The sequence below is a fragment of the Danio aesculapii genome, chromosome 22, assembly GCF_903798145.1.
Source record: "Danio aesculapii chromosome 22, fDanAes4.1, whole genome shotgun sequence".
Taxonomy (NCBI): Eukaryota; Metazoa; Chordata; class Actinopteri; order Cypriniformes; family Danionidae; genus Danio; species Danio aesculapii.
The window spans coordinates 32,871,680-32,899,179 of record NC_079456.1 but is presented as its reverse complement, the minus strand read 5'-3'; the positions used below and the strand labels follow the sequence as shown (position 1 = coordinate 32,899,179).

Genomic DNA, 27,500 nt, shown 5'->3' with positions numbered 1-27,500 from the left:
ATCTATCTATCTATCTATCTATCTATCTATCTATCTATCTATCTATCTATCTATCTATCTATCTATCTATCTATCTATCTATCTATCTATCTATCTATCTATCTATCTATCTATCTATCTATCTATCTATCTATCTATCTATCTATCTATTCATCTATTCTTTCACCTATCTATCTATCTATCTATCTATCTATCTATCTATCTATCTATCTATCTATCTATCTATCTATCTATCTATCTATCTATCTACCCTTCCATCTATCGATCTATCCATACACTTATCTATTCTTCCATCTGTCCAATTATCTATTCTTCCATCCAACTATCTATCTGTCCATCCATCTATTCGTCCATTTATCTATTCTTCTCTCTAACTCCCCCTCTCTATCTCCCCCAGTTCAGCTCTTCAGCATGGTGTTTCTCCAGGTCTAGATTTGGGAAACTGTGATCTCTCCTCTCAGTCTAGTAAAACGTTCTGTTAAGTATGTCTGCATTAATTTATCAACGGTAAAATCACAAACTCCATTACTGCACCATATCTTTTAACAGTAAAACATGAATCTCACTGGTAAAATGCACAATGCTAACAAAACACACATAAAGCACTTTCCTGATCCAGTAAACTCTGTGAACTCCAGTCAAATCTAGCCAACTTTACACAAGAGTAAACACTGCAAGATTCTGAGGAAAGGTGGATGAATAGATCGACTGTAAGTTAATGCTATCAATTGATATCATGTTGGCCACATAAACATTCATATCAAATCATCTGTTTTGACTCTTCATGCAATTATTAGACGACATAAAGACCAAAAAACTAAACAAAAACATTCTACAGTGCTTAAATCCATTTTCACGCACTTAAACATTTGAAATACTTCAATCGCAACTGGATGAAAGTCACAAAACCTGGGAAAAACATGTCAAAAATACACATTTGCTAAAAGAAAATACACTATTGTTCACATTGGGTCTTTTGTTGCACAGTGAATGTTCTTCAGCAAAATATATGCAGAAAAAAGTACCGAAGATACTGAAGTCTCACCTTTTGTAGACTAGTAGGGTTCAGCTGTGTTTTATCAATGATCTTCACTGCTACCTGAAAGACAAATAATAGAGTGTTTCAGTCAAAAGTGTGTATTCATAGATTCATATATACAGTCTTATGCAAAAATTTGTGGCTGCATAATAATGTGCTAATAATCTGTTATGTTTTTCAGACAGAAATATGCAATGTAGCAGTATTGAGATGTGTGAAATTAAATTGAAACTGAAAAATAGGCTGTGCAAAAGTTTGGGCACCCTCTCTTTTGTGTGGATTTCAATACCTGTAGTCACTTAATGCTGATTACAACACTGCATTGATTTGAGTGATTCAGAGAACCTTAACAATCCTAACAATGGTGCAACCGATCATGAAAAAGGATATTTAAGATAGCTGATTGCTGGTTGTGCTTCTCCTTGATATGAACCTGAAAGTAGCAACATGGGAACCTCAAAAGAACTTCCTAATGACCTAAAAACTAGGATAATTCACCAACATGAATTAGGAGATGGATGCAAAAAGCTTTCACAAAGGTTTAAAGACTCGATCTCGACAGTCAGAAATATAGTAAGAAAATGGAAGGTGTCAGGAACTGTTCTTGTGAAGGAAAGATGTGCTAGACCAAGAAAAAAATCTAAAAGGCAAAGGTGAAAATGGTTAGAATGATCACAGACAAACCACAGACCACCCCAAAGAGCTTCAGGAACATCTTGCTGCTGATAATGTCATTGTAGATCTTATCACAATCTAGCACACTCTTCACAAAGAACAGCTTGATGGAACTGCAGTCTGCCAACAAGAAGAGTCGTTTGAGGTGCGCAAAGGCTCATCTGGACAAGTCTGAATCATTTTGGACAAATACACTGTGGACAGATGCCACAATCATAGGCGCTTTGCATGGCGGAAAAAGAACCCAGCATTCCAGGAGAACCTGCTCCCTACTGTAAAATATGGTGGAGCGTCCATCATGCTGTGCAGATGTGTGGCCAGCACAGGTACTAAAAACCTTGTCTGAGTTAAAGGTCGCATGGATTTCACCCAGTATCAACAGATTCTGAAGAATAATGTTCAGGAATCAATGAAGAGAGTTATGATAGGGTTAGATGTTTCAGCAGGACAGTGACCCATAGCACAGTTCCAGATCTACCAAGGAATTCATGCTCAGACACTATACAATGATCAAGATTGTCCATCCCAGTCCCAGACTTGAACATCATTGAAAGTCTATAGATTGATTTGAAAAGGCCCGTTCATGCTCGTCACCCATCAGACCTGACTGAACTGGAGAAATTTTGCAGGGAAGAATTGTCCAAAAGGCCTTCAGCAAGAATTCAGGGACTTATAATATTTCAGCAAAAGGTGGCGCTACAAAAGGTTGATGTCATTATTCTGTTGGGGTACCTAAATTTTTGCTCCTGTCTGTTTTTGTTAAGACTTAATTTGCATTGTATCTGTTGATTAAATAAGTGTTATGTCAGAACTGAAATGTTGCTTTTTCCCTAGGTTATAAAATATATCCACATGAATTTGCTGGTTTGAAAGGCCAGCAGGCTATGGCTTGCAATTATGAAAATTATCACTGTGTGTGAATATCTGAAGATCATCATCATCATCTCAGCTCAGTTTCTTATATAATCTGTATTCTCTGCAACTGCTGAAAGCAGGATCTGATGTAAAGGCTGTTGAATAATGTGTGTGTTTCCAGCACTAGCTGACTGGCCTGATTTTAAAGGGTCATGAAACCCTAAAACACATTTTTTAGATACTGACATATATTCAGCTGAAGCCAGGATTATTAGTTCTCCTGGTATTTTTTTCTTTTCAAATATTTCTCAAATGATGTTTAACAGAGCAAGGTATTTTTCACAATATTTCATATTATAGCAAACTACTTAGTAACTGGAACTGCCCTTAAAAAACAAGATCCGGATTTTACTATTGCCAGATTCAAAAAGCTTGCAGGTAAATAAACAAGTTTTCCTCCTTACTTGTTATTAGTTTACACACACACACACACATACATATATACATATATATATATATATATATATACATATATATATATATATATATATATATATATATATATATATATATATATATATACATATATATATATATATATATATATATATATATATATATATATATATATATACATACACACACACACACACACTCACCAGCCACTTTATGGTACACCTTACTATACTGGGTTGGACCCTCTTTTGCCTTCAGAACCGCCTTAATCCTTTGTAGCATAGATTCTGGAAATATACTGGAAAGGTACTGGAAATATTCCTCAGAGATTTTGCTCCATATTGACATGATAGCATCAAGCAGTTGCTACAGTTTTGTCGGCTGCACATCTATGATGCCAATCTCCCATTTCACCACATCCCAAAGGTGCTCTATTGGATTGAGTTCTGGTGACTGTGGAGGTCATTTGAGTACAGTGAACTCATTGTCATGTTCAAGAAACCACAGATGATTCACGCTTTATGATATGGCGCGTTATCCTGCTGGAAGTAGGCATCAGAAGATGGAGACACTGTGGTCATAAAGGGATGGACATGGGCAGCAACAATACTCAGGTAGGCTGTGGTGTTGACACGATGCGCAATTGGTACTAATGGATCCAGAGTGTGTCATTACACAACCACCAAAAGCCTGAACCGTTGATAGAAGGCAGGATGGATCCATGCTTTCATTTTGTTGAGACCAAATACTGACCCTACCATCCGTATGTGACTCATCAGACCAGGAAACGTTTTTTTCCAATTTTCTATTGTCCAATTTTGGTGAGCCTGTGTGAATTGTAGCCTCAGTTTCCTGTTCTTAGCTGACAGGAGCGGCACCCAGAGTGGTCTTCTGCTGCTGTAGCCCATCTGCCTCAAGGTTGGACGTGTTGTGCGTATAGAGATGCTCTTCTGCAGACCTCGTTGTAACAAGTGGTTATTTGAGTTACTGTTGCCTTTCTATCTGCTGGAACCAGACTGGGCATTCTCCTCTGACCTCTGGCTTTTTCAGGCGATTCTCTGTAAATCCTAGAGATGGTTGTGCGTGAAAATCCCAGTAGATCAGCAGTTTCTGAAATACTGAAATACAGCCTGTCTGGCTATAACAACCATGCCATGTTCAAAGTCACTTAAATCACCTTTCTGATGCTCGGTGTGAACTGCAGAAGAATGTCTTGACCATGTCTACATGCCTAAATGCATGGAGTTGCTGCCATGTGATTGGCTGATTAGAAATTTGCCTTAACAAGCAGTTGAACAGGTGTACCTAATAAAGTGGCCGGTGAGTGTATATATAAATTTTGCACACATGAATTTGGTTTTATGTGTGTGAATTTGGCTACGAAAAAAATGAAAAATTTGCGTACATTGTGTTTTTTGTGTAGAGACTTTTCTAATGCGACGGTCACACTAGAGTTCGAGCATGCAGAATTCTGTTGTAAGGTGCTACAAATAGGGTTGAGGTTAAACAAGATGATTAGACATTAAATAAAGCGAGCAATTGCTCCATATTTAAAATTTCTGTACAGAGGTCATGTTTTGATCTTCCATTGGCCTCATGCAGTCACATGATCCGATTTCGCATGTCAGAGTTCATCAAGCTTGTACATGTCTTTTGCGTCAATTACTTTTGAGGCTTATCTGACTCTGTAGGAAACGCGTCATTAGTTTTATTACTGTATCAGCGTTCGCTCACTCACCTCTCGTCCTGTCAACACATGGCGGGCGAGTTTGACTTTGGCGAAGTTTCCTTTGCCGATGGTTTTGAGCAGTCTGTAGTTGCCGACATGAGGCTGTTCGTCAGTGATGGAGGCCACAGAGTTCCTGGAGCGCGGCAAACTCTGACGACTCGACGACTTCGTTGGCGCTGCTGGTGTGTCTGTGTAGCCGTCCACAGACGTGTGCTGAAACACAAACAGACACACACTCACTCAATAAGGCAATCATAACTCTGAATTCAAAACACTACTAGATGCATTTAAATATGCAAATTAGATTTATGCACAAAACGGTGGCTCAGTGGTTAGCACAGTGGCCTCACAGCAAGAAGGTCACTGGTTTGAGTCCCGGCTGGCTCAGTTGGCATTTTTGTGTGGAGTTTCCATGTTCTCCCTGTGTGGGCGTGGGTTTCCTCCACAGTCCAAACACATGCGCTATATAGGTGAATTGATGAACTAAATTGGCTGTGGTGTACAAGTGAGTGTGTGTGTGTGAGAGAATCAGTGTGTATGGGTGTTTTCCAGTACTGGGTTGCAGCTGGAAGGGTTTTCACAGTGTAAAACATATTCCACTGTGGCGACCCCTGATGAATAAAGGGATTAAGCCAAAGGAAAATGATTAAGAATGAATGAATGAATGAATAAGAAAGTTGTCCATAGAAAAGAATAGTTGAGTAATAAAGTTTCCTCAAGTTAAGGTTTTAAATAAAATCAGTTGTTCACTGTATGTGTTTACAGAAAAATGTGAAACTTTTCATTTAAATAATATAAAGACTTATATTACATAATATATAAACTTAGATAGGCGATGCAGTGGCGTAGTAGGTAGTGCCGTTGCCTCACAGCAAGAAGGTCGCTGGTTCAAGCCTTGGCTGGATCAGTTGGCGTTTCTGTATGGAGTTTGCATGTTCTCCCTGCGTTCGCGTGGGTTTCCTCCGGGTGCTCCGGTTTCCTCCACGATCCAAAGACATGCGGTACAGGTGAATTGGGTAAGCTAAATTGTCCGTAGTGTATGTGTGTGTAAATAAGTGTGTATGTGTTTCCCAGTGATGGGTTGCGGCTGGAAGTGCATCTGCTGCATTAAACAAATGCTGGATAAGTTGGTGGTTCATTCCACTGTGGCGACCCCAGATTAATAAAGGGACTAAGCCGAAAATGAATGAATGAATGAATGAATGAATAAACTTATATAGTATAGTTTACATTTGTCAGCTAATATATCGACTATCTGTCTCCAAATCTAAAGAGTTATCGGTATTGATATTTGCATATCGGTGCATTTCTATTAAAAAATGTGATTATTTTTCTGACTTTATTTAGAGATTCTGAGCAATTGTGTTATTCAGAATGCAGAAATATGAAATAAACATTAACAAAACATAAAACACAAAAACTAGCGATTCCAGTCCTAGCATGAAATATCGCTAAATAAAACGATAAATGTAGAAATTGCAAGTGTTCGGTTTTCTCTCAATGAGGGTAAACACATCAAAATAGTGAAAAAGTATTACCGTAAACAACGCAGATGCTATAACACAATGAAATAAACAATGGAAAATAACACGAAATTATAGACTTTTTAACATTTTGTCCATCTTATATGATTGTCACATAGCACAGCCCTAAAACGTGCATACGAATGAAAAACACTTGCTGATATTAACTTTACAGTATGTAAGTCTGGAACGCAGTGGTTGAACTAGGTATTACACTCCTGGTTCACATTTGAAAACACATTTTCACTTGGCTCCTCTGATGAGTGCACGCAAGTGCAGGTTGCCAGATTGACAACACCAACAGGAGTGTGCATAAGTATCGAGTCTGAAGGCTGATATAAATTGTGTTGTAAATGAAAGCCACGGCACGTGATAGAAAGCATATTTTCCATGTTAAAAGGAGTTTTTGTCCTAACCAACACCCGAAATTAATATTTTAGAATATATATATTTTTTAGCTGAACAACAGGATAAACTGACAATGATCAGCTCAGGTACACCTCATGTGCTTTATTCAGTGTTAAATGCTAATAATGTGAGTTTGAATGCCATTTCACATGACATTTATTGCTATACCACTGAAAGCAGCAGCTGAGTTCACCTCAGATCTGGAAAAATAAACCGTTTGAAACTGAACTTTAGAACTGTGACACAGTGCAAACCATCATATCAGTGAAACAGCATCTACATTTAATAATGTTAAAGAGGTTTAATATGTATTAATTAGAATTTAAACCTTACCATTTCGCTGGAGTGCAGTGAGTGCACTATTCTGTGCTTCTGAATGGCTGTATTTACATTTCCGTCATGTTTCGTCTGGTGCAAACGGCCAAATTACTTATTACTGCAAATCTAGTGTGTTTTTAGGACTAAGGGTTACAATATAACCTGCTCACCTAATTTTTACGTTGCTAATATTTATATTATTTGCTAATTAATAACCACCTCATGTGGAACTCTGAATCTGCATCTCATTTCGAAGTGTGCTATTGTCCACCGAAGATCACATTTCGGTCACGGACGCATACTCTGAGCGCCTTCATGACTGAATGAATGAAATACTCTGTTTTCCACTAAGGCAACCTGCTGAAATATAATTGGCTAAACTGGCATTGAGCGGGTTAAAGAACCAAAACAAAGACAGACGTTTTGGCTCGTAACACACATTCCCAAAGCAGAATTTCTGACTTTAGCATTGTTTTGCAGATAAACAAGAATATTCACATAGCATGTTTCTGAAATATCTACAAACATATTATGGTATTTTTTGCTTTAGAAGTGTCAAAAATGTACATACAGCACCTTTAAATGTACTAATGTTCAACTTCATTTGTTTGTTTAACTTCAGCCCATATAAATCGTTTGCAAAAAAATGTAGTAAATCCAATGAATCATTTTTAGTGCAGTGACTAAAACACACTACGACTGAATTTTTGTTGCCGTCTACATCTTTGTCATTGCTTGTTTTCTCTCTTTCTCACAAGCCATGCACCCTGGGGTTCGTGCACTCAGTAGTGCTTGCAAAAGTAATGTGAAACATGATGAAATAAGAAAGAAGGGCCTCAGCGAAATCTGAACACAAGTGGTCAAAGTGCTGCATTTAAACACATTAATACCAGGAGGAAAGGATCTCAGATTGTAGCCTGCTCCTTAAGCTGCTAAAACACTAAAACAGTCTCACAAAAGGATAATAAAGCTCATTTGTAACATAAATTAGATAAATATTGTGTATCATTTCAAATAAAATAAAACTCTCAATAGAAATTTTGGGCCCAATCCCAATTGTACCCCTTAGCTCTTTCCCTTCCCAATTCTCTTTAGCTTAAAGGCGTAGGGCTAAGGGGAAAGGGTAGATACGGAGATTTTTCAGGACCACACTCGAAACCAAGTGGTAATAAAATTTACCAGAATACACCAGCCACAATGACAGTCATGATATGAACAAATTAGTATTCTTTGTCATTATAACGAAATTTTACAACAAACAAGCTTGTGTTTTAATACATTCATAACCGCGTTCGTGTTTCACCGTCATGCTTTAAAAAAAAAAAGGCTAAAATAAAAGCCGCTAAATTTCGCTATCTATAATCTATAATAATACCTCCTGTACAGCAGTCCCACAACATTCTGACACCCAATGACACTCGAATCCCCTGTCAGAAAAGTCTAGTGGCTGACAATGAGCTTTTTACAGTGTCTGCTGTTATGTTAATGTTGTTTTTAGTGTGTTTACATGATGAATATGGCCACTGTGTAAATGCGCAGTACACTTACGATCTTATTGCCAAATTAGATCGTTATGATAACATAAAATATACCTTCAGTGATGTCCTGAAACTAAACATCAAAAAATAACACAACTGGAATAAGTACAGCAGTCGCAATCGTCTGATCTCATATGAAGCAAGAGATCGTGATGACATATGATGATGTGTGAGGGTGCTGTAGTGCTGTCCTGTTTTTTAGGGGTACATTTTAAAAAGGAAGGAGTAGGAGTACAAAAATAGAATTGGGATTTGGCCTTGATGCCAGAGCAAAAACTATTACTAAAACCATTATAGCTAATACAACAAAATAAAAACAATATAAAGCTGCATTCCTAATGCCAGGCCAATAGATGGCGATATCGCTGTAAAAAGCAGTCGGTCGCCATTGCTATTTTCAACTCTGAATCACTGCAAATAGAGTGGAGGAACTATGACGTCACCTTGTAGGCGAATCGCTGCTAGCATAAAACTGGTTCCATCGATAAAATCCCCATAGGATTTTCCCATAGGCTTTTCGAAGATTGCAAATAATAAGCTCTGTGTACGAACACTGTTCATTACACTTGCATGTTTTGTCCAACCGGATAATCCTCACACGAAAATACAACTTTTAGCACTTTTGGATCTTAAATGCGAACGCAAGAATTGAAAAGCTATCATTAGGCTATAAATGGACTACAGTGCCTTCTGGGCGCTCGCCTGTGACGTCAGCACCACCCTGCAAGTGCGACAGACAACTTATCAAGCCTATTTTTTAGAAATATGCTCCATGACAAAGATTTACTCTCTCGGTTTATTATATTATAATCCACGCTATATATTATAAACAAATAAATATCCCAAAACACATAGACCTACATGCCTTTTGGATCGTTTTTTACATGGGAAATACCTTTTGTTTTGCTTCACGGTTGTTGTAAAAGTTTTAAAACAGCTGGCTTACCTTAGATGACAGAAATGAGACATGAGGGACAAGTCTATACGCCTGCAAGCTCCATCATAGATAGAGAACAACACTCAATGTTCTTTTTTGTTATGAAGTACAGCGAAAAGCAGCCCATACAGTCACATATGCTTCATACAGTCACATATGCTTCATAAACACTGAAGCTATGACAGAGTTAAATGTGTTCAGAAGAAGAAAAAAACGACGAAAAATGTATTGACCACATTAAAATGACAGTTAATATGTATGTATTTTTACACATTTATTCACATGTTTGCATTACTGAGAGCAGGAAAGAGACAGGCTGCACTGGTAAGTTGTATCTTCATAATATCGTTTAATTAAAATAAATGATAAACAAATTAATCCGTTTTAACAGTCTTTACAAGTGAAGGCATTATCTACACAAAATATGAATTCCTAATTAGAAAAAAATGCTACAAACTATAAAACACTATTCATGAAAATACTTCAATAACAGACAAATGTACAACACAAGCGAGCTGCGCTCCAGACCACAGCAGCTAGATGACGTATAATGTCTCCGACACCACCTGTAGTCACCACACCACCACTTCTATAGATATATTCTATTGATATATCAAGTACTATAATCGCAGTAACAATAATTTTAATAATTGTGCAGCCTTAGCCAAAAAACATATACCGTTTCATCCTTTTAGTTACAAACTAACCTATACATTTGCCTGATAAGAAACTCTCCAGCAGTTGAAAACAGTCTAGATAGAAAAGAAGAGAACGGAGGAGCCCATTGAGAATATCACATCCATAATACTGGAGTTGCTCATATGAACTATTGTTACTCTGAATGACCTGCCTCTGTGTCTTCTTTAAATCATGATAGAATTGTCATAATTCAAGCCAAAATAAGAGCTTTGTCAGTTTTTCAGTCATCAGATCTGGTGTCTTCCGTCACAGCAGTGTTCGGAGCGTGAGTTTTACTGGATAAATCACTCCTGGAGCCTGAAGAAACGAAACTAGCGTCCACATTATCTGCTGTTTGGAGCACAATGGCAGAAAGCCCGATGCGAGGCCTGACAATCAGCACTCAGTGTAAGCGGTGACTCAGCGAGAGATCGAATGATCCAAACACATGATACTGAACACTGGCCTGCAGCAGATCTAGCACTTTCAGGAGCACAGACTCAAGCCTTCTGCTAAATACACCAGTGGAATTACTACTGATATAAACAGATCCATTATAGCAGCAGCAAACATTAGCATGCTTTTAATACATCTTTGGCTACAGCACGTTATTGGAAAAATCTGACATTGCCATATTGTGTTTTGCAGTCGGAGTCAGAATTATTAACGCTCTGTGTATTTATTACCACAATTTCTGTTTAATGGAGAGATTTTTTAACACACCTCTAAACTCATTTCTAATCACTGATTTCTTTCATTTTTGCCACGATGGCTGTACATAATATCTGACTAGATCTTTTTTAAGATACTAGTATTCAGCTTAAAGGGACATTTCCCAGCAGGCACATGATGTCAACATGATGTCAGATTGACGTTGTACCCAGGGCCAGTGCGTGGCCATAAAGGGCGACATAGTTGTAAGGGCGCCGTCCGTGACATCCACAACCCCCATGATATTGGTTTAAGATGTTAGCTTGACGTTGGAGTTTGGTTGCCATACCTGGTAAATAAATGTCAGTATTTGACGTCATTATGATGTTGGTTTAAGATGGTGGCTCGACGTTGGATTTTGGTTGCCATACCTGACGAATAAATGTCAGCATTTGACGTCAATATTATGTAGGTTTAAGACGTTGGCTTGACGTTGGAGTTTGGTTGCCATACCTGCCAAATAAATGTCAGTATTTGACGTCAATATGACATTGGTTTAAGATGGTGGCTCGACATTGGATTTTGGTTGCCATATCTGACGAATAAATGTCAGCATTTGACGTCAATATTATGTAGGTTTAAGATGTTGGCTTGACGTTGGAGTTTGGTTGCCATATCTGGCAAATAAATATCAGTATTTGACGTCAATATGATGTTGGTTTAAGATGGTGGCTCGACGTTGGATTTTGGTTGCCATACCTGATAAATAAATGTCAGTATTTGACGTCAATATGACATTGGTTTAAGATGTTGGTTTGACGTTGGATTTTGTTTCCCATACCTGATGTATAAATGTCAGTATTTGGCGTGAATATGACATTGGTTTAAGATGGTGGCTCGACATTGGATTTTGGTTGCCATATCTGACGAATAAATGTCAGCATTTGACGTCAATATTATGTAGGTTTAAGATGTTGGATTGACATTGAATTTTGGATGCCATACCTGATGAATAAGCGTCAGTATTTGACGTCAATTTGACGTTGGTTTAAGACGTTGGATTTTGGTTGCCATACCTGGCAAATAAATGTCAGTATTTGACATCAATATGATATTGGTTTAAGATGTTGGCTCGATGTTGGATTTTGTTTGCCATACTTGATGAATAAATGTCAGTATTTGACGTAATATGATGTTGGTTTAAGATGTTGGCTTGACGTTGGACGTTGTTTTAGTCACTTTTCAACACAACCTAAATTCAATCAAATATCAGCGTCTAATGATGTTACAGCTTGACGTTGGTTGGACGTTACCACTATGACGTTTAACAGACGTTGGATTGTGGTTGCCATACCTGACGAATAAATGTCAGTGTATGACATCAATAATGGTTTAAGATGTTGGCTCAATGTTGGGTTTTGGCCACTTTCCAACACAACCTAAAATTAACCAAATATTAGTGTCATTTGATGTCATTATTGGACATCAAAATAACGTTGACCTTAGACACTGGCTAGACATTGAATTTTGGTAATCTGACATGATGTTACAGATTGACGTTGTGTGGGCATTACCACTATGATGTCTATCAGACATTGGATTTTGGCTGCCATACCTGACAAGTAAATATCAGTATTTGACATCAATATGACATTGGTTTAAGATGTTGGCTTGACTTTGGATTTTGTTTGCCATACCTAATGTAGAAATGTCAGTGTTTGACGTCAATACGACATTGATTTAAAATGTTGGTTTGACGTTGGATATTGTTTCCCATACCTGATGTATAAATGTCAGTATTTGACGTCAATATGACAGTTTAAGATGTTGGCTCGACGCTGGATTTTGGTTGCCATACCTGGCAAATGAATGTCAGTATTTGACATCAATATGACGTTGGTTTAAGACGTTGGCTTGACTTTGGATATTGTTTCCCATACCTGATGTATAAATGTCAGTATTTGACGTCAATCTGACATTGGTTAAGATGTTGGCTTGACTTTGGATATTGTTTCCCATACCTGATGTTTAAATGTCAGTATTTGACGTCAATATGACATTTTAAGATGTTGGCTAGACGCTGGATTTTGGTTGCCATACCTGGCAAGTGAATGTCAGTAATTGACATCAATATGACGTTGGTTTAAGATGTTTCCTCGATGTTGGGTTTTGGCCACTTTCCAACACAAACTAAAATCAACCAAATATTTGACGTCATTATTGGACATCAAAATAACGTTGTCCTTACGCTAGATAGACAGTGAATTTTGGTCACCTTGCCGTCACAACCTAAATCTAACCTAATATTAACGCCTTATGATGTTGTGTGCCTGCTGGTGTGGAGATACTGTTCAGCAAACATCTGTAAAGCAAATTACTTATAAACCAACATCCAGCATGCTGTAGAGCAGTGCAATGGCTTTAATTTATATCCAGAAAAAAGAATGATCTCCAAAGATGTCCTTTCAAGTTGTTCTCTGAAATCTGAGAAATCTGTGACGTCAGGAATCTGTTTCAAAATCTAAACACAAGAGGACAAAGTTGTACATTTAAACTAGGGATGCAAGGATAATAGATTTTGGTTGCACGATCATTGTCTGAGGAATAATCATGGTTATCACGATTACTATTGTTGGTATCATCTGCATACATCATCATTTTTAATAATTTGTAATAATTCGTCTAACACCTCTTTTGTTTTCATTGCACTGAAAGCCACTCACAACTCTCACTGCTAGGTGCCTCAGCCATAGTTAATCCAGTGTGTGTGCATATCAGCCTCAGTGTACAAGCTCGGAACTTCAAACAAGCGCACAGTTGGCATAACTTTATTTAGTTGCAGCAGTTTCGTTTTGTCCAGAAACACTGTGTTGTGTTAATTGTTGCATCCATTAATAAATAGGTGGAAAATGACCTTAGTCTTTAACGCGCTCCTTCATTTTTCTTCTGCTGCTAAGAAACACAAATGTGAAAAGGGTTGATTATAATACGTGATGTAATAATGTCAATAACAGAGCTACTAGAAATAGGAAAACATTATGGTATGATGAGCACTTGAAGATACATCACATATCCCAGGATATCTGGACACAATGTGCATCTCCTCCACCATGATAAAACAGTTGTCAAGCCAACTTTCTACTATAAACAGAAGACGCAATGGTTGCTCCGCCTCCTAGCTCGTCTTATTGGTCCACTTTCGTGGAACTGACAGCCTTTAGAATACACAAGATGTGTCAATTGTATAGTTTTGAATAGGGAAAGGGTAACCGTCAATATAGCGAATGAAGCCCCGTCTATTAGTAAAGGAGCCAATCATTGACTGATATAGACTGATGATTTTCTAGAGGTGGGGCTTGAACCAGATGTGTGCTTTTACGACAGTTTCTGTGGTCAACGAACACACTGGAATCTCAGCGAATACTTGCTTTACACACATGAAGAATATAACACATAAAGCTCGAAATCTGTATGAAACGAACGCAAGGTAAAACGAGTCCTGTCAAATGCACATCACATGACAACAACTACACGAACACCCACAAACTTGAAAACAAATAGTCACTGTTGTTTCTGGAGGAGATTCACCATCAAGACCAAGTTGTGAATTACTTTAGAAGAGCACCGCGACCTGACGATCAATATCCAGAGGATGATAATGTGTGTAACGGCCAGAAATGAGGTTGGTGTCGTGATCTCGTTCCTTTTGAGTGCACATGCGCATTAGCTCGGGCAACCTAAAATTATGCTGATTTTGTGTGATTCGGACGTTTAGAAACGAAACTTATAAGGCAGCTGTTGTTTAATTTTATTGGTGATTTCAAATATGTAATGTAATCGTCAGCTTGGCTAACTGTTTGGGAGAATTTGATGTTTCCCCATATAGACAGAATGCCTGAGCACACTGAAGAGAGGCGTTTATGTAAAATGACTTGCCGTAAAGGGACTTTTCTAGCAGTAATCAGAAGCAGTGCTGCATGTAAAAGTTGAACATCTTTTAACTTGACACAGCTTCTAAAAAAACGTCCAAAACATGCGTCTAAAAAATTCACGTTCAGCACTTTAAATGTATAAAATTAAAAGACGTGAATGTAACAATCAAACATATCCGTCAAGTGTGTGTTTTGAAAATAAAATAAAATAAAAAAACAGAAAAGTAGCAAGTTGCTGAGGAAAAACACATTCTGTGTGAACGGCCCCTTGGTTTATTAGCACAGAGCATGAATCTGGGCTTCAGGATGCTGCTCATCAATCTAGCGAGACAGAGGAACAGTTAAAGATAGTTAATCCACGTCCTGCAACCCAAAGCAAAGGTCACAGCACCGGCTCCAGATCTGCTCCACAAACAATGACAGCAGATTATCAGCACTGATGTAAATCTACTGTAAACAATTCACAACAGCTCTCAGACTTGTGTGGAAAAGACTCATTTCGATCCTTAAAGCGACAGTGCAGCCAAAAATAAAAATGTACTCACTATTTATTCTCCCTTAAGTGATTCCAATCCATTTTACTTTTAATGTTGAACACAAAAGAAGAACCACTGACTTCCATAACAAGAAAAAACAATACTATGGGAGTCAATGGTTACCGATTTCCAACATTCTTCGAAATATCTTATTTTGTGTTCAACAAAATAAACAAACTTAAACATTCATTCTCCGTCGGCTTAGTCCCTTTATTTATCAGGGGTCACCAAAGCGGAATGAACCGCCAACTAATCCAGCATATTTTTACACAGCGGATGCTCTTCCAGCTGCATCCCAGTACTGGGAAACAATCACACACACTCATACACTATGGCCAATTTAGTTCATCAATTCCCCTATAGCGCATGTGTTTGGAGGACTGTGGGGAAAATTGGAGCACCCAGAGGAAACCCACGCCAACATGGGGAGAACTTCACACAGAAACTCCAACTGACCCAGCCGGGACTCGAACCAGCGACCTTCCTGCTCTGAGGCCATAGTTCTAACCACTGTGCCACACCAAAAAACTTGTTTGGAACAAGTAAAAGGCAAGTAAATGATGAAAGAATTTCCATTTTTGTGTGTGAACTGTCCTTCTACAGGTATATCCAGACCAACACTGATGTAAATGTCTACAGGGCTGAATGAAGACCTACAGGAGAATCCCCCCCAGAGTCTGATCAATAAAACATTTCTCTGCATCAGATTCATTTTACACACATGCTGGATGAGTATCTGCTCATCCAGGCCTGGTTATTAATATTTACAGTGCTCAATGTCTCATTCCCCTCATAAATATCTCATTTAGATGAATATTTCCTATAGGAAGCTTTACAATATTATATTTGTGCTTATACATTAGATTAGCCAGTACTGAAGCCAAATCTGGAGCTAATCTCACTAAATAACTCATAATAATGCTCCAAAATCAGCACACACAAATGTATATGTTAGGGCAAAATATAAAATCAAAATTTAAAGAGGAAAAATCAAGAGAAGCAAAAAATGTATCAAGTTTTGTTCAAATTTTGTTGTTTTTCTAATTTTTCGCATGAATTTAATTGTATTATCTTTCTACTTCTAAATATGTTTGGTGACTAAAATATTATCTTAATAAATATATCCATTTAAAGGGCCCATAGTTTACCTCTTTTTTTATGATTTAATATTAATATTATGGCTCTTCTAAGTGTGCCAGTTTAGGTTCAGTTTAAAACACAATTCAGATTTTTTTATTATAATGTGTTAAAAAGTGTCATGTTGGGGGCGTGTCCACAGTTCACTGATTTATGGGTGTGTTGCTTCACATGTAGACTAGTTTCGGCTTCCTGCCCAACGTAACAAGGGGGCGGGGCCATGAGCTCACCCGCTCTGTGTTAGCAACAGAGACAGACAGGATGACTGAGAGAAGGAGCAGGAGTGAGAGGATCACCATTAAGTCGTACATGTACGACTCTCACACAGACCAAGCAGAGAGTACAAAATCATTTGTGTCTTTGTACAGTTTTACAGCCAACTGTGTGCTAGTTTCAAGTGCCGAGCTTGTACACAGAAACTAATAACCACGCACACTGAATTAACTTTGACTGAGGCACCGGATGCGCCGCTCGAAGCCGCGACACGACACACCAGACACTCTCTGTGGCGCGGCAGAAACATGAAGTGTCCCGAATCGTCGCGCTGTTGTGTGTACCCTGATAGAAACCTATGTTTAGAATTCTAAAATGCATGGCGCAGCGTCAGGTGTAGCAGCACCTAGTTAAGATCACAGGGAGCTTCTGTGATCGCGAGAAATGCAAACGGCTGAAGTATAAGGTAGACTCAATGAGAAGTACGCATGTTTCCAAACCTACCTAAAGATACAACCAATAATTCGATTAGAGCGATAATGTGGAGAATATTGATCTTGTGTTGAGCCCAATGAGCCTTGCATCTAAAAATAGAGCTAGTGCGTTCCTTTAATGATATCGCTTCGACTCACGCTGAAAATGGCGGACATGAATCAACAAACTGAGGATATGATGACGCGCCTGTCAATCAATATTAGTGGGCGGGGGGACCGCACTCCTATGTAAAGTTCCGGTCGGTTTGAAAACCGCTCTAAAAAAAAAGCACTGGGTGTGCTTATATCACCCAAATATGACGGTCTTCACACTATACCTGCACATATGTCTGTCCAAACAGCTTGAAAAGTAGATTTTTTACCATAGGTGCCCTTTAATAAATCTGTTTTGTTCAAATGCACTAATATATATGACCTACTGTATATTCACTGAGAAATGGATACAAATATTCATTTTCAAAATGGGGTGTACTGAATTATACTGAGCACTGCAGCATCAGAAAATGATAAACGTGATTTAAGGCTGTGTTTAAGCCTTCTTACGTGTTGCCAAGTGGTATTAGCAATGTCAGGTGCACACTTGAAAGAAATTCGTCTATAAATTACAAAAGGATTGTTAACATCCACTACCTGACAAAAGTCTTGTCGCCTATCCAAGTTTTAGGATCAACAAATAATAACTTGAATTTTAGTAGATGACTTGGTATAAGAAGTAGCTTATATGAAAGGCAAAGGCCTCTAGATTACACTCATTAGACCACAATAAAATATGATCATGCCTTTATTTTGGATAATTTCATTAGGACAGTAAGGTCTGACTTTGCTTAGATTAAAGTCTTGCCACTTAACAGAAATAATGTACAGTATAGAATATGTGGTCATGCTGCAGTGGAAACAGAATAAATATTGTGTCTGACTCCATCATCAGCTTGGAGGACTGCATCCATACATCTCTGCAATGACTCAAATCACTCAAAGTCTAAATAAGTTCATCAAGATTCTTTGGATTCATCCCAGACATGCTCAATAATGTTCATGTCTGGTGACTGGGCTGGCCAATCCTGGAGCAACTTGACCCTCTTTGCTTTCAGGAGCTTTGATGTGGAGGCTGAAGTATGAGAAGGAGCGCTATCCTGCTGAAGAATTTGCCCTCTCCTGTGGTTTGTAATGTAATGGGCAGCACAAATGTCTTGATACCTCAGGCTGTTGATGTTGATCATCCACTCTGCAGATCTCTCGCACGCCCCCATACTGAATGTAACCCCAAACCATGATTTTTCCTTTACCAAACTTGACTGATTTCTCTGAGAATCTTGGGTCCATGCGGGTTCCAGTGGGTCTTCTGCAGTATGTGTGATGGTTGAGATGCAGCTCAACAGATGATTCATGGGATAAATCCACCTTCTGCCACTTTTCCAAATGATCAACTAGAAATCAAGTTCTTATTTGTTACTTTTACAACTGGGATTGACCACAAGACTTTTGTCAGGTAGTGTAATTTGAATATACAGGTATGTTGATATTGCATGTACTATTAGTGCGATGATGATACTTTTTCGATATATTGTGTAGCCCACACAATATATCGGAAAAAAAGTATCGTTATCACGATAATAATACCTGTAATATCCATATCGCAGAGAAGTGCAATAAATTAAGTTAATGATATGTGCCAATCATTTGTGTGCTGACCAATCAGATGAGGCCTTTACTATATTTAGCCCAGCCTCTCCAGTAGGTGCTGTTAGCTGAAATCTCCCTAGAGCAGAAAATAAACACTAATGACGAGAGACAAAAGAGGAAAATCACAACAGCCAATAAGAATCAGAATTTAATTTGTAGTGTTTAACGTTTAAATGTTCGCACCTTAACATCGTATGTTTAATTTTATTTGCTCAGAAAACATATCTATTATTTGGTTTTTCAGTATTTGCTGATTAAATACTGTTCTTTAAACTAAGTTATATCAAAATAAATATCGTTATCGAAAGACTCAACAACAATATCTCGTATTTTCCCACTATGGTGAAACCTAACTGTTAACTCTGCGTATAGAAGAGTTTACTTTGCATTCATGACTTCCGCCCACTGATCTATATTATATCTATATCTTATAGATTACTGAATCCTCCACATTTCTTGGTTAAAGAAAATTTCCCACTAGTAATAACAACTTTTGCTCATTAATACGATTGATCTGACATGACTTGAACACACACTACCTTGATTTCAATGGCTTCTGAGTTCAGTAGTTTGTCATCTGCATTGATTAAAGCAGAGAGAGACACTGATACCAAACCCTGCACATATCTGAGCCAATCAGAAGAGCAGACTGCAGTCCTAAAACACAATCAATATCTGAAGAAACCCATAACAAACTCTTCTGTTCACTGTTTACAGTCCAGCAGCAGAAATCAGGAGCTCAGTGTAGGAGTCTGAAAAACTCTTAAAGAGACAGTGACCCATAAACACCCTTAACAAGGCAGTATCCCAAACAATGAGGTTACAGGAGTCTGCAACACCCTTAAAGAGACAGAAACCAAAAAACATCCTTAAAGAGACAGTAACCGAAAAAAACCCTTAAAGAGGCAGTATCTCAAAAACACTGAGGTTACAAGAGTCTGCCACACCCTTAAAGAGACAGAAACCAAAAAACATCCTTAAAGATACAGTAACCAAAAAACACCCTTAAAGAGACAGAAACCTAAAAACACCCTTAAAGAGACAGTATCTCAAAAACACTGAGGTTACAAGAGTCTGCCACACCCTTAAAGAGACAGTGACACCAAAACACCTTTAAAGGGACAGTAACCCGAAACATTGAGGTTACAAGAGACTGCAACACCCTTAAAGAGACATTGATCCAAAAACACTCTTAAAGATACAGTAACCAAAAAACACCCTTAAAGAGAGACAGTAACCCAAACAACACACTTAAAGAGACAGTAACCCAAAAACACAGAGGTTACAAGAGTCTGCAGCACCCTTAAAGAGCCAGTGACCCCAAAGCACCTTTAAAGAGACAGTAACCCAAAAACAATCTTCAAGACAAAGTAACCCAAAAACACAGAGATTACAAGAGTCTGTTACACCCTTACAGAGACAGTAACCCAAAGGCACCTTTAAAGAGACAGTAACCCAAATGCACCTTTAAAGAGACAGTAACCCAAAAACAGCCTTAAAGACACAGTACCCCTAAAATACCCTTAAAGAGACAGTCACCCGAAAACACTGAGGTTACAAGAGTGTGCAACACCCTTCAAGACAAAGTAACCCCAAAACACTAAAGGGAAAAGTACTTAAATAAACGCTTAAAGAGACAGTAACCCAAAAAACACCCTTAAAGAGACAGTAACCCAAAAATACCATTAAAGACAAAGTAACCCAGAGATAGTAACCTAAAACACTCTTAAAGAGACAGTAACCCCCAAAACACCCTTAAAAAACAGTAACCAAAAAACAGCCTTAAAGACAAAGCAACCCAAAAAAAACTTAAAGAGACAGTAACACCAAAACACCCTTAAAGAGACAGTAACACAAAAACACAGAGGTTACAAGAGTCTGTTACACCCTTAAAGAGACAGTAACCCAAAAGCACCTTTAAAGAGACAGTAACCCAAAAACAACCTTAAAGACACAGTATCCCTAAAATACCCTTAAAGAAAAAGTCACCCCAAAACACTGAGGTTACAAGATTGTGCAACACTCTTCAAGACAAAGTAATCCCAAAACACTCTTAAAGGGAAAATAATCCAAAAAAACCCTTAAAGAGACAGTAACCCAAAACACCCTTCAAGAGACGGTAACCTAAAAACACCCTTAAAGACAAAGTACTCCAGAGAAGGTAACCTAAAACACTCCTAAAGAGACAGTAACCCCCAAAACACCCTTAAAAAGACAGTAACTAAAAAACACCCTTAAAGTCAAAGCAACCCCAAAAAAACCTTAAAGAGACAGTAACACCAAAACACCCTTAAAGAGACAGTAACCCAAAAACACAGAGGTTACAAGAGTCTACAGGACCCCTAAGGAGACAGTGACCCCAAATCATCCTTAAAGAGACAGTAACACAAAAGCACTGAGGTTATTAGAATCTGCAACAGCCTTAAAGAGACAGTAACCCAAAAACACCCTTAAAGAGACAGTAACACAAAAAACTCTGAGGTTAAACAAGTCTGCATTAACCTTAAAGACACAGTAACACAAAAACACTGAGGTTACAAGAATCTGCAGCACCCTTAAAGAAACAGTAACCCAAAAGCACTCTTAAAGAGACAGTAACCCCAAAACACTGAAGTTACAAGAGTCTGCCACACCCTTAAAGAGACAGTAATCCATACTCACCATTAAAGAGACAGTAACCCAAAATGACCCTTAAAGAGACAGTAACACCAAAAACACAGAGGTTACAATAGTCTGCAACACCCTTAAAGAGACAGTAACACCGAAAACACTGAGGTTACATGGGTCTGCAATACCCTTAAAGAGACAATAACACCAAAAACACTCTTAAAGAAACCGTAACCCAAAAACACCCTTAAAGAGACAGTAAACCCAAACAACACTTAAGTTACAACAGTCTGCAAAACCCTTAAAGAGACAGGGACCCACAGACACTCCTAAAGAGACAGTAACCCCAAAAACACCCTTAAAGAGACAATAACAAAAAAAAAACCCTTAAAGAGACAGTATCCCAAAAAACACTGAGGTTAAGAGTCTGCACCAACCTTAAAGTGACAGTAACCCAAAAACACCCTTAAAGAGACAGTAACCCAAATAACACTGAGGTTACAAGAGTCTGCAACACCCTTAAAGACACAGTAACACTGAAACACCCTTGAAGACACAGTAACACAAAAACACTGAGGTTACACAAGTCTGCATCACCCTTAAAGGTGAATTAAAATAACACCAAAAACACTCTTAAAGATACAGTAACCCCAAAACACCCTTGAAGAGACAGTTACCCAAAAACACTCTTAAAGAGACAGTAACCCAAAAACACCCTTAAAAACACAGTAACCTAAAACACCCTTAAAGAGGCAGTAACCCAAAACACCCTTAAAGAGCCAGTAACCCAAAAACATTGCAGTATCAATGCTGAAATAATATAGCTCAACATTTGAGTATGAGTAAATGATGAAGAAATTGGATGTTTTGGGTGAACCGTCCCTTTAAGAGTGCATCGATCAACAGTTTTAGTGTAAATGTGAGGACAGAGCTGATGACAGGGAACTCTAGATGTTTTCTTCCCTGATTCATCATCGATGAGTTTTTACATCAATGAGCCACAGACCGCACACACCCAGACCACCGCCGAGCGATTCATTAATCACAGCCGCTAATTACATGATCCAGTCAACAGCCCCTCTGCGGCCATTATCAGCACATCATAAAGACCTGAAACTGATGCATCACGATTTTAACCAAGACTGCACCATATTGGAAAAAAATTAGCAATTCCAGAGTCATGATTGTGAGATTTGCAGTAAAAGCTCTAAACATAAATTGACAGAGAAAGTATATGTTGACATTATATTGAAACATCTGTTCATATTTTGCAAAAAAAAGAAGAAGGGATCAGACAAATATCAATCTCTAAACATGTTTAATATTGTAAATAAGGGGAATAAACATGCGTTATGGATGATGTGGGCAGAAAAGTCTGTGAGTTTACAGTCTACAACACACTTTGTGGAAATTGAGTGAATGAAACTGCACAACCCAACAGAAATAACGCTCATCAACAGGAGAAGAGCTGCTCTCTACTGAACAAACATGATTGAGTTGATTTGATTGGACATTTCTGCATTTATAAGGGTAAAGCTTGCTTATGGATGTGACGGATGTCAAATTGGCACTTGTGTGACTTTGCTGAATCAAATATAACTGCTTAAAAACATTGACAGAGACATTGCTGAGTGTTTTGAAGAAACAAATCTAATCTGATCTAATCTAATCTATCTGATACAAATACAAAGAATACAATTTGCGGATTAAAATGTTACAACCGTTGCATAAATTAGCTGCAGGTTTGATGTGGTGCGTTTAACAGCATCAAAGAAGTATACAATCACAAAGTACGCTACTGTTTATTTAAATCCTCTTAAACATTGTTGCCATTTTTCACAATAAAGTGGTCAGTTTTCACTGCAAATTAAGAAAACAACTACAGTATTTTAAATTCAATTCAATTGACAATTCGCTAAGCCCCGCCCTCCTTAGTTACTGTTGCTACGCCTGTCAAGCTTTCGTGCCTGGCACGTCTATTACAATATGTATGCGCCGGTGTCAGATATTGGCAGGGATATGATTAGTCATTTTTGGTGAACAGGTGAGATCCGAGAAAGCCAGACAAATAAAGACTGCAGAATGCACCACAGAGGTATATTCACCACATAATAGGCAACCGATAAGAAAACAACTTAATCAAAATTGAAGCTAGTTTAGCCTAGCCACCTTATACGCTAACCATTCAACAGCTTTGTTTACGCACAGCAGGAGAAGTGACATTTAAAAATAATCTAATAATAAGTAATTAAACTGTGATTTCTCTTTTTTAGCCAACAAGCCTGATAGATTAATTGTTGTTCAGTGAAATATAGCGATACTAACTGATGAGGAAACACGCACGGACAGTGCTTCTACATCATTCATTCATAGAAAGAACAGCCGGAAAGGGGAAACTGATGGATTTGCGCTGAATATTAGCATCATTGACCCATAATAATATACAGTACCAATTACTGTCAGGATATTTGTGTGCTCTTTATACAGTTTCTATTCTATTTTGCAGTTCAGTGGAAAAAATAAATAAATTGAAATGCAAATCAAAGGATAAACAGCAGAAGTGAACAAATAGTTTTTTCTTACTAGCAAATTTTAATCAGACACCAAATATAAAAGAAGACACTAACCCGGTATAACGTCATCACCAATGACTAAATCTCTAAAATATGGACGAAAACATCAGTGGACTGTAGCTCAGACATGGACATGAGGGTTATAAATGACTGAAAAACAGCTGCGGGTGAAGTATATTGATCGCAAGTGCTCAGTTTGTGATCACATCTCGGTTTTGTTCTGTTGTTTTGTAATTTGAAATATTCATAGCTTGAAAAAGATGGAAATATGATTGCTATTAGTCTGACTACTATGGTGAGGGGTTAAACGGAGCAGATAATATCGAGCAGGGAAAAAAATTCAAAGACCGCTGGGAAACATAACCTGCTTTGTATTTTTTTTTTTAGGGTAAGAGGTGTGTGAGTTATTGCCGTCTATCACTGAATGTGTCAGAAATATCGAAAACAAAACCAACTTAACTCCGCTCCTTTAGCGCCCCTCACAGAGCTTGATCTACGCTGGCATTTCTCCCCTTGGGTTTTTGGTTTTGAAAAGGAAAAAAAATTCCACCACCTTGTCCAAATTTTAGGATACCGGGTCTCAGATTAGAACAGTCAATATGCACAACGCTTGTTTCCCTCGCTTGAAAGCTTGACTGGCCTCCTTTGCGTAGCTTCGGTTGCTAAGCCACGATTGGTGTGTGGCGGTTTTTGGGTGTGGCTTAGCAAAGGGTCAATTAATTTTATTTAAGATCCTATATTCATTCATTCATTGATTCAATTTCCTTCGACTTAGTCCCTTATTTATCAGTTTTATTGAACAGTTTTTTAATTAATCGCCAACTTAGCCAGCATGTTTTACACAGCGGATGCCCTTCCAGCTGCAATCCAGTACTAGAAAACACCCAATTGTTAATTCAATTCAACTATAGCGCATGTGTTTGGACTGTGGGGAAAACCGGAGCACCCGAAGGAAACCCACACCAACACGGGGAGAACATAGTAACTCCACACAGAAATGCCAACTGACCCAGCCGGGACTGGAACCAGCTAAATAAGTAGTTTAAACAAGCAGCAAACCTCCGTTTTTGAGTGTATATTACATTTTTGACCCTAAAGGCTGGTTTATACTTCTGCGTCGAGTGATTGGCGTGACCCATGGCGTCTGCCTTGCGTGACGTTTGTGTTGCTCTGCAATAACACTCCTGAAACACTAGCTGGCAGTGAGGTTTTTATGTTCCTGTGTCGAGTTTCTTCGCTGGTGTTTTGTTTTTTTGAACGCTACCTTAATATACAAGTAGCTCAAACTCGCTCATTTAGAGGCGGGAACCGGCGGACGTGTAACAACTTTGGTATCTCGTCAGCAATACCAAGCCGACCAATCACCGAGATTGCGCTACGCATCGTTGCGACGTGTAGTAGGGCTGCACGATTAATCGAAAAAAGATTGCGATCTCGATTCGACCCCTTAGATCAGGGATGGGCAAACTCGATCCTGGAGGGCCGGTGTCCCTGCATAGCTTTGCACCAACCCTAATCGAACACACCTGCTTGTAGCTTTCTAGTGATCTTGAAGACACTAATTAGGGTGTTCAGGTGTGTCTGATTAGTGTTGGAGCAAAACTCTGCAGGGACACCGGCCCTCGAGGATCTAGTTTGCCAATGCCTGCCTTAGACGATCTTAATCCTGCATTTCTACGATTCAGCCATTTATATTTTCAAGTTCAGGAGAGAAGCAAAGGCGGCCGCACAAGTCTTCAGTGTTTTACATACGTTGGTCAGTAACATGGACATCAGCAAATGGTGTTGAAAGAGTCACATGCTGTATTTATAAGGTATAATTCACCTAAAAATGGCATTTCTGTCTTCATGTAATGACGTATTCGCGGCTGTGAAATCACACTTGACGTGAGCTGACCGTGAGCTGTTACCACAGAGAGGGCGGGTGAGCACCTGTGAATGAAGTCTACTCTAGTGAACAAAACCTGCTTAGGTTGTGAATACCAGGTAATAAAGTTGTAAATAACATTCAGTTTGTGGCACAGAGTGATCGTTTGAGAGCCATGCGGGATGTAAACCGAAAGCGAGCACATCATTTATATGGTCATATCGCATATTAGAGTAATGACTACGACAAGCATTTAATATGTTTTTCTTTAATAGCGAACACAGAGTGTTTCGCATGAGAATAAATGTTTAACAGTGTCAGTATAACTACTTTAGCCTACTGTATATAATGTTGAATATAATGCAGGAGGGAATCTGATAATGACAAATGTCTGTTTTTACCAGTGAAACAAATGGTCTAATAATGTTGTCAATGACAGATTGCAAGCATATTTCAAACATAATAATTCAACTTCAGAATTATGAATAGTTGTCTTCTGATGTCGTCACTTTACTGTGCATTAATCACCAGGTCAAATTTAAAGTCTATTCAAGTCCACCATTCCGACTCTATACTAAATTTAGGATTTTAACCAACAGTATACCTGCACATAGGCCTAATATTATTATTGTTTGACCATTTGCTTGAGAAACAACAATAACAATAATAATAGCTTACTCATATTAAGTTTAATTTTACATCTATAGAATCCTGAGAAAATAGTGAACTTTATTCTTCTATTTTAATTGTGATTCTCATTTTAGCCAGAATCGTGCAGCTCTAATGTTAAGTTACATTTTTTGAGAGGTGCGCCTCAGCACCATATGCGTGAGCTTGACACAGAAGTATAAATCAGTCTTTAAATTTCGGTTTTGCGATGATACACTGAAGATTTATTAGCGTTGGGACAACATAAAGAAATTAAGTTAACTTACTGGTGTTTAAAATAATAACTTGTATATAACAAATCATAACTTGACTTCTAGTTGATCATTTGGTATCAGACGTGGCTTATATGAAAGGCAAAGGCCTCTAGATTACGCTATTTTACCACAATAAAATATGATCATGCCTTGATTTTGAATGATTTGCTCAGACAAATGTCTTGTCACTGCACAGAAATAATGTCCAATTTAGAATATAAAGTCATGCTCCACCTTACCCCAGACATGCTCAATAATGTTCATGTCTGGTGACTGGGCTGGCCAATCCTGGAGCACCTTGACCGTTTCTGCTTTCAGGAACTTTGATGTGGAGGCTGAAGTATGAGAAGGAGCGCTATCCTGCTGAAAAATTTGCCCTCTCCTGTGGTTTGTAATGTAATGGGCAGCTCAAATGTTGCACAAACTGATTTCTGTGAGAATCTTGTGTCCATGCTGGTTCCAGTAGGTCTTCTGCAGTATTTGGGATGATTGGGATGCAGCTCAACAGATGATTCATGGGAAAAATCCACCTTCTGCCACTTTTCCAGATGATCAACTAGAAGTCAAGTTATTATTTGTTGCTCTTACAACTGAGATCCACAACAAGACTTTTGTCAGGTAGTGTAATCCTTAAATTATTTAAAATGGCAAACTTCATAATTTCTTGTGCCTAAACAGATTAAATTCTCTTCAAATTTTACAGTCTCACATCCAAATAAAAATCTTTC

At 38.3% G+C, this 27,500-nt stretch overlaps 1 protein-coding gene across 2 annotated transcripts in view; it reads right to left on the bottom strand.

Annotated features, from left to right (window-relative positions):
- mark1 (MAP/microtubule affinity-regulating kinase 1) overlaps positions 1–27,500 on the bottom strand; it is an 81,241-nt gene that overhangs the window by 52,146 nt on the left and 1,595 nt on the right. For both annotated transcript variants that reach the window (XM_056448255.1, XM_056448256.1), the window contains exons 2-3: positions 4,764–4,967; positions 1,046–1,099 (exon numbers count right to left, since the gene is read on the bottom strand). In XM_056448255.1, the coding sequence (XP_056304230.1) occupies positions 1,046–1,099; positions 4,764–4,967 (258 nt within the window). The remainder of the gene's footprint in view (positions 1–1,045; positions 1,100–4,763; positions 4,968–27,500) is intronic.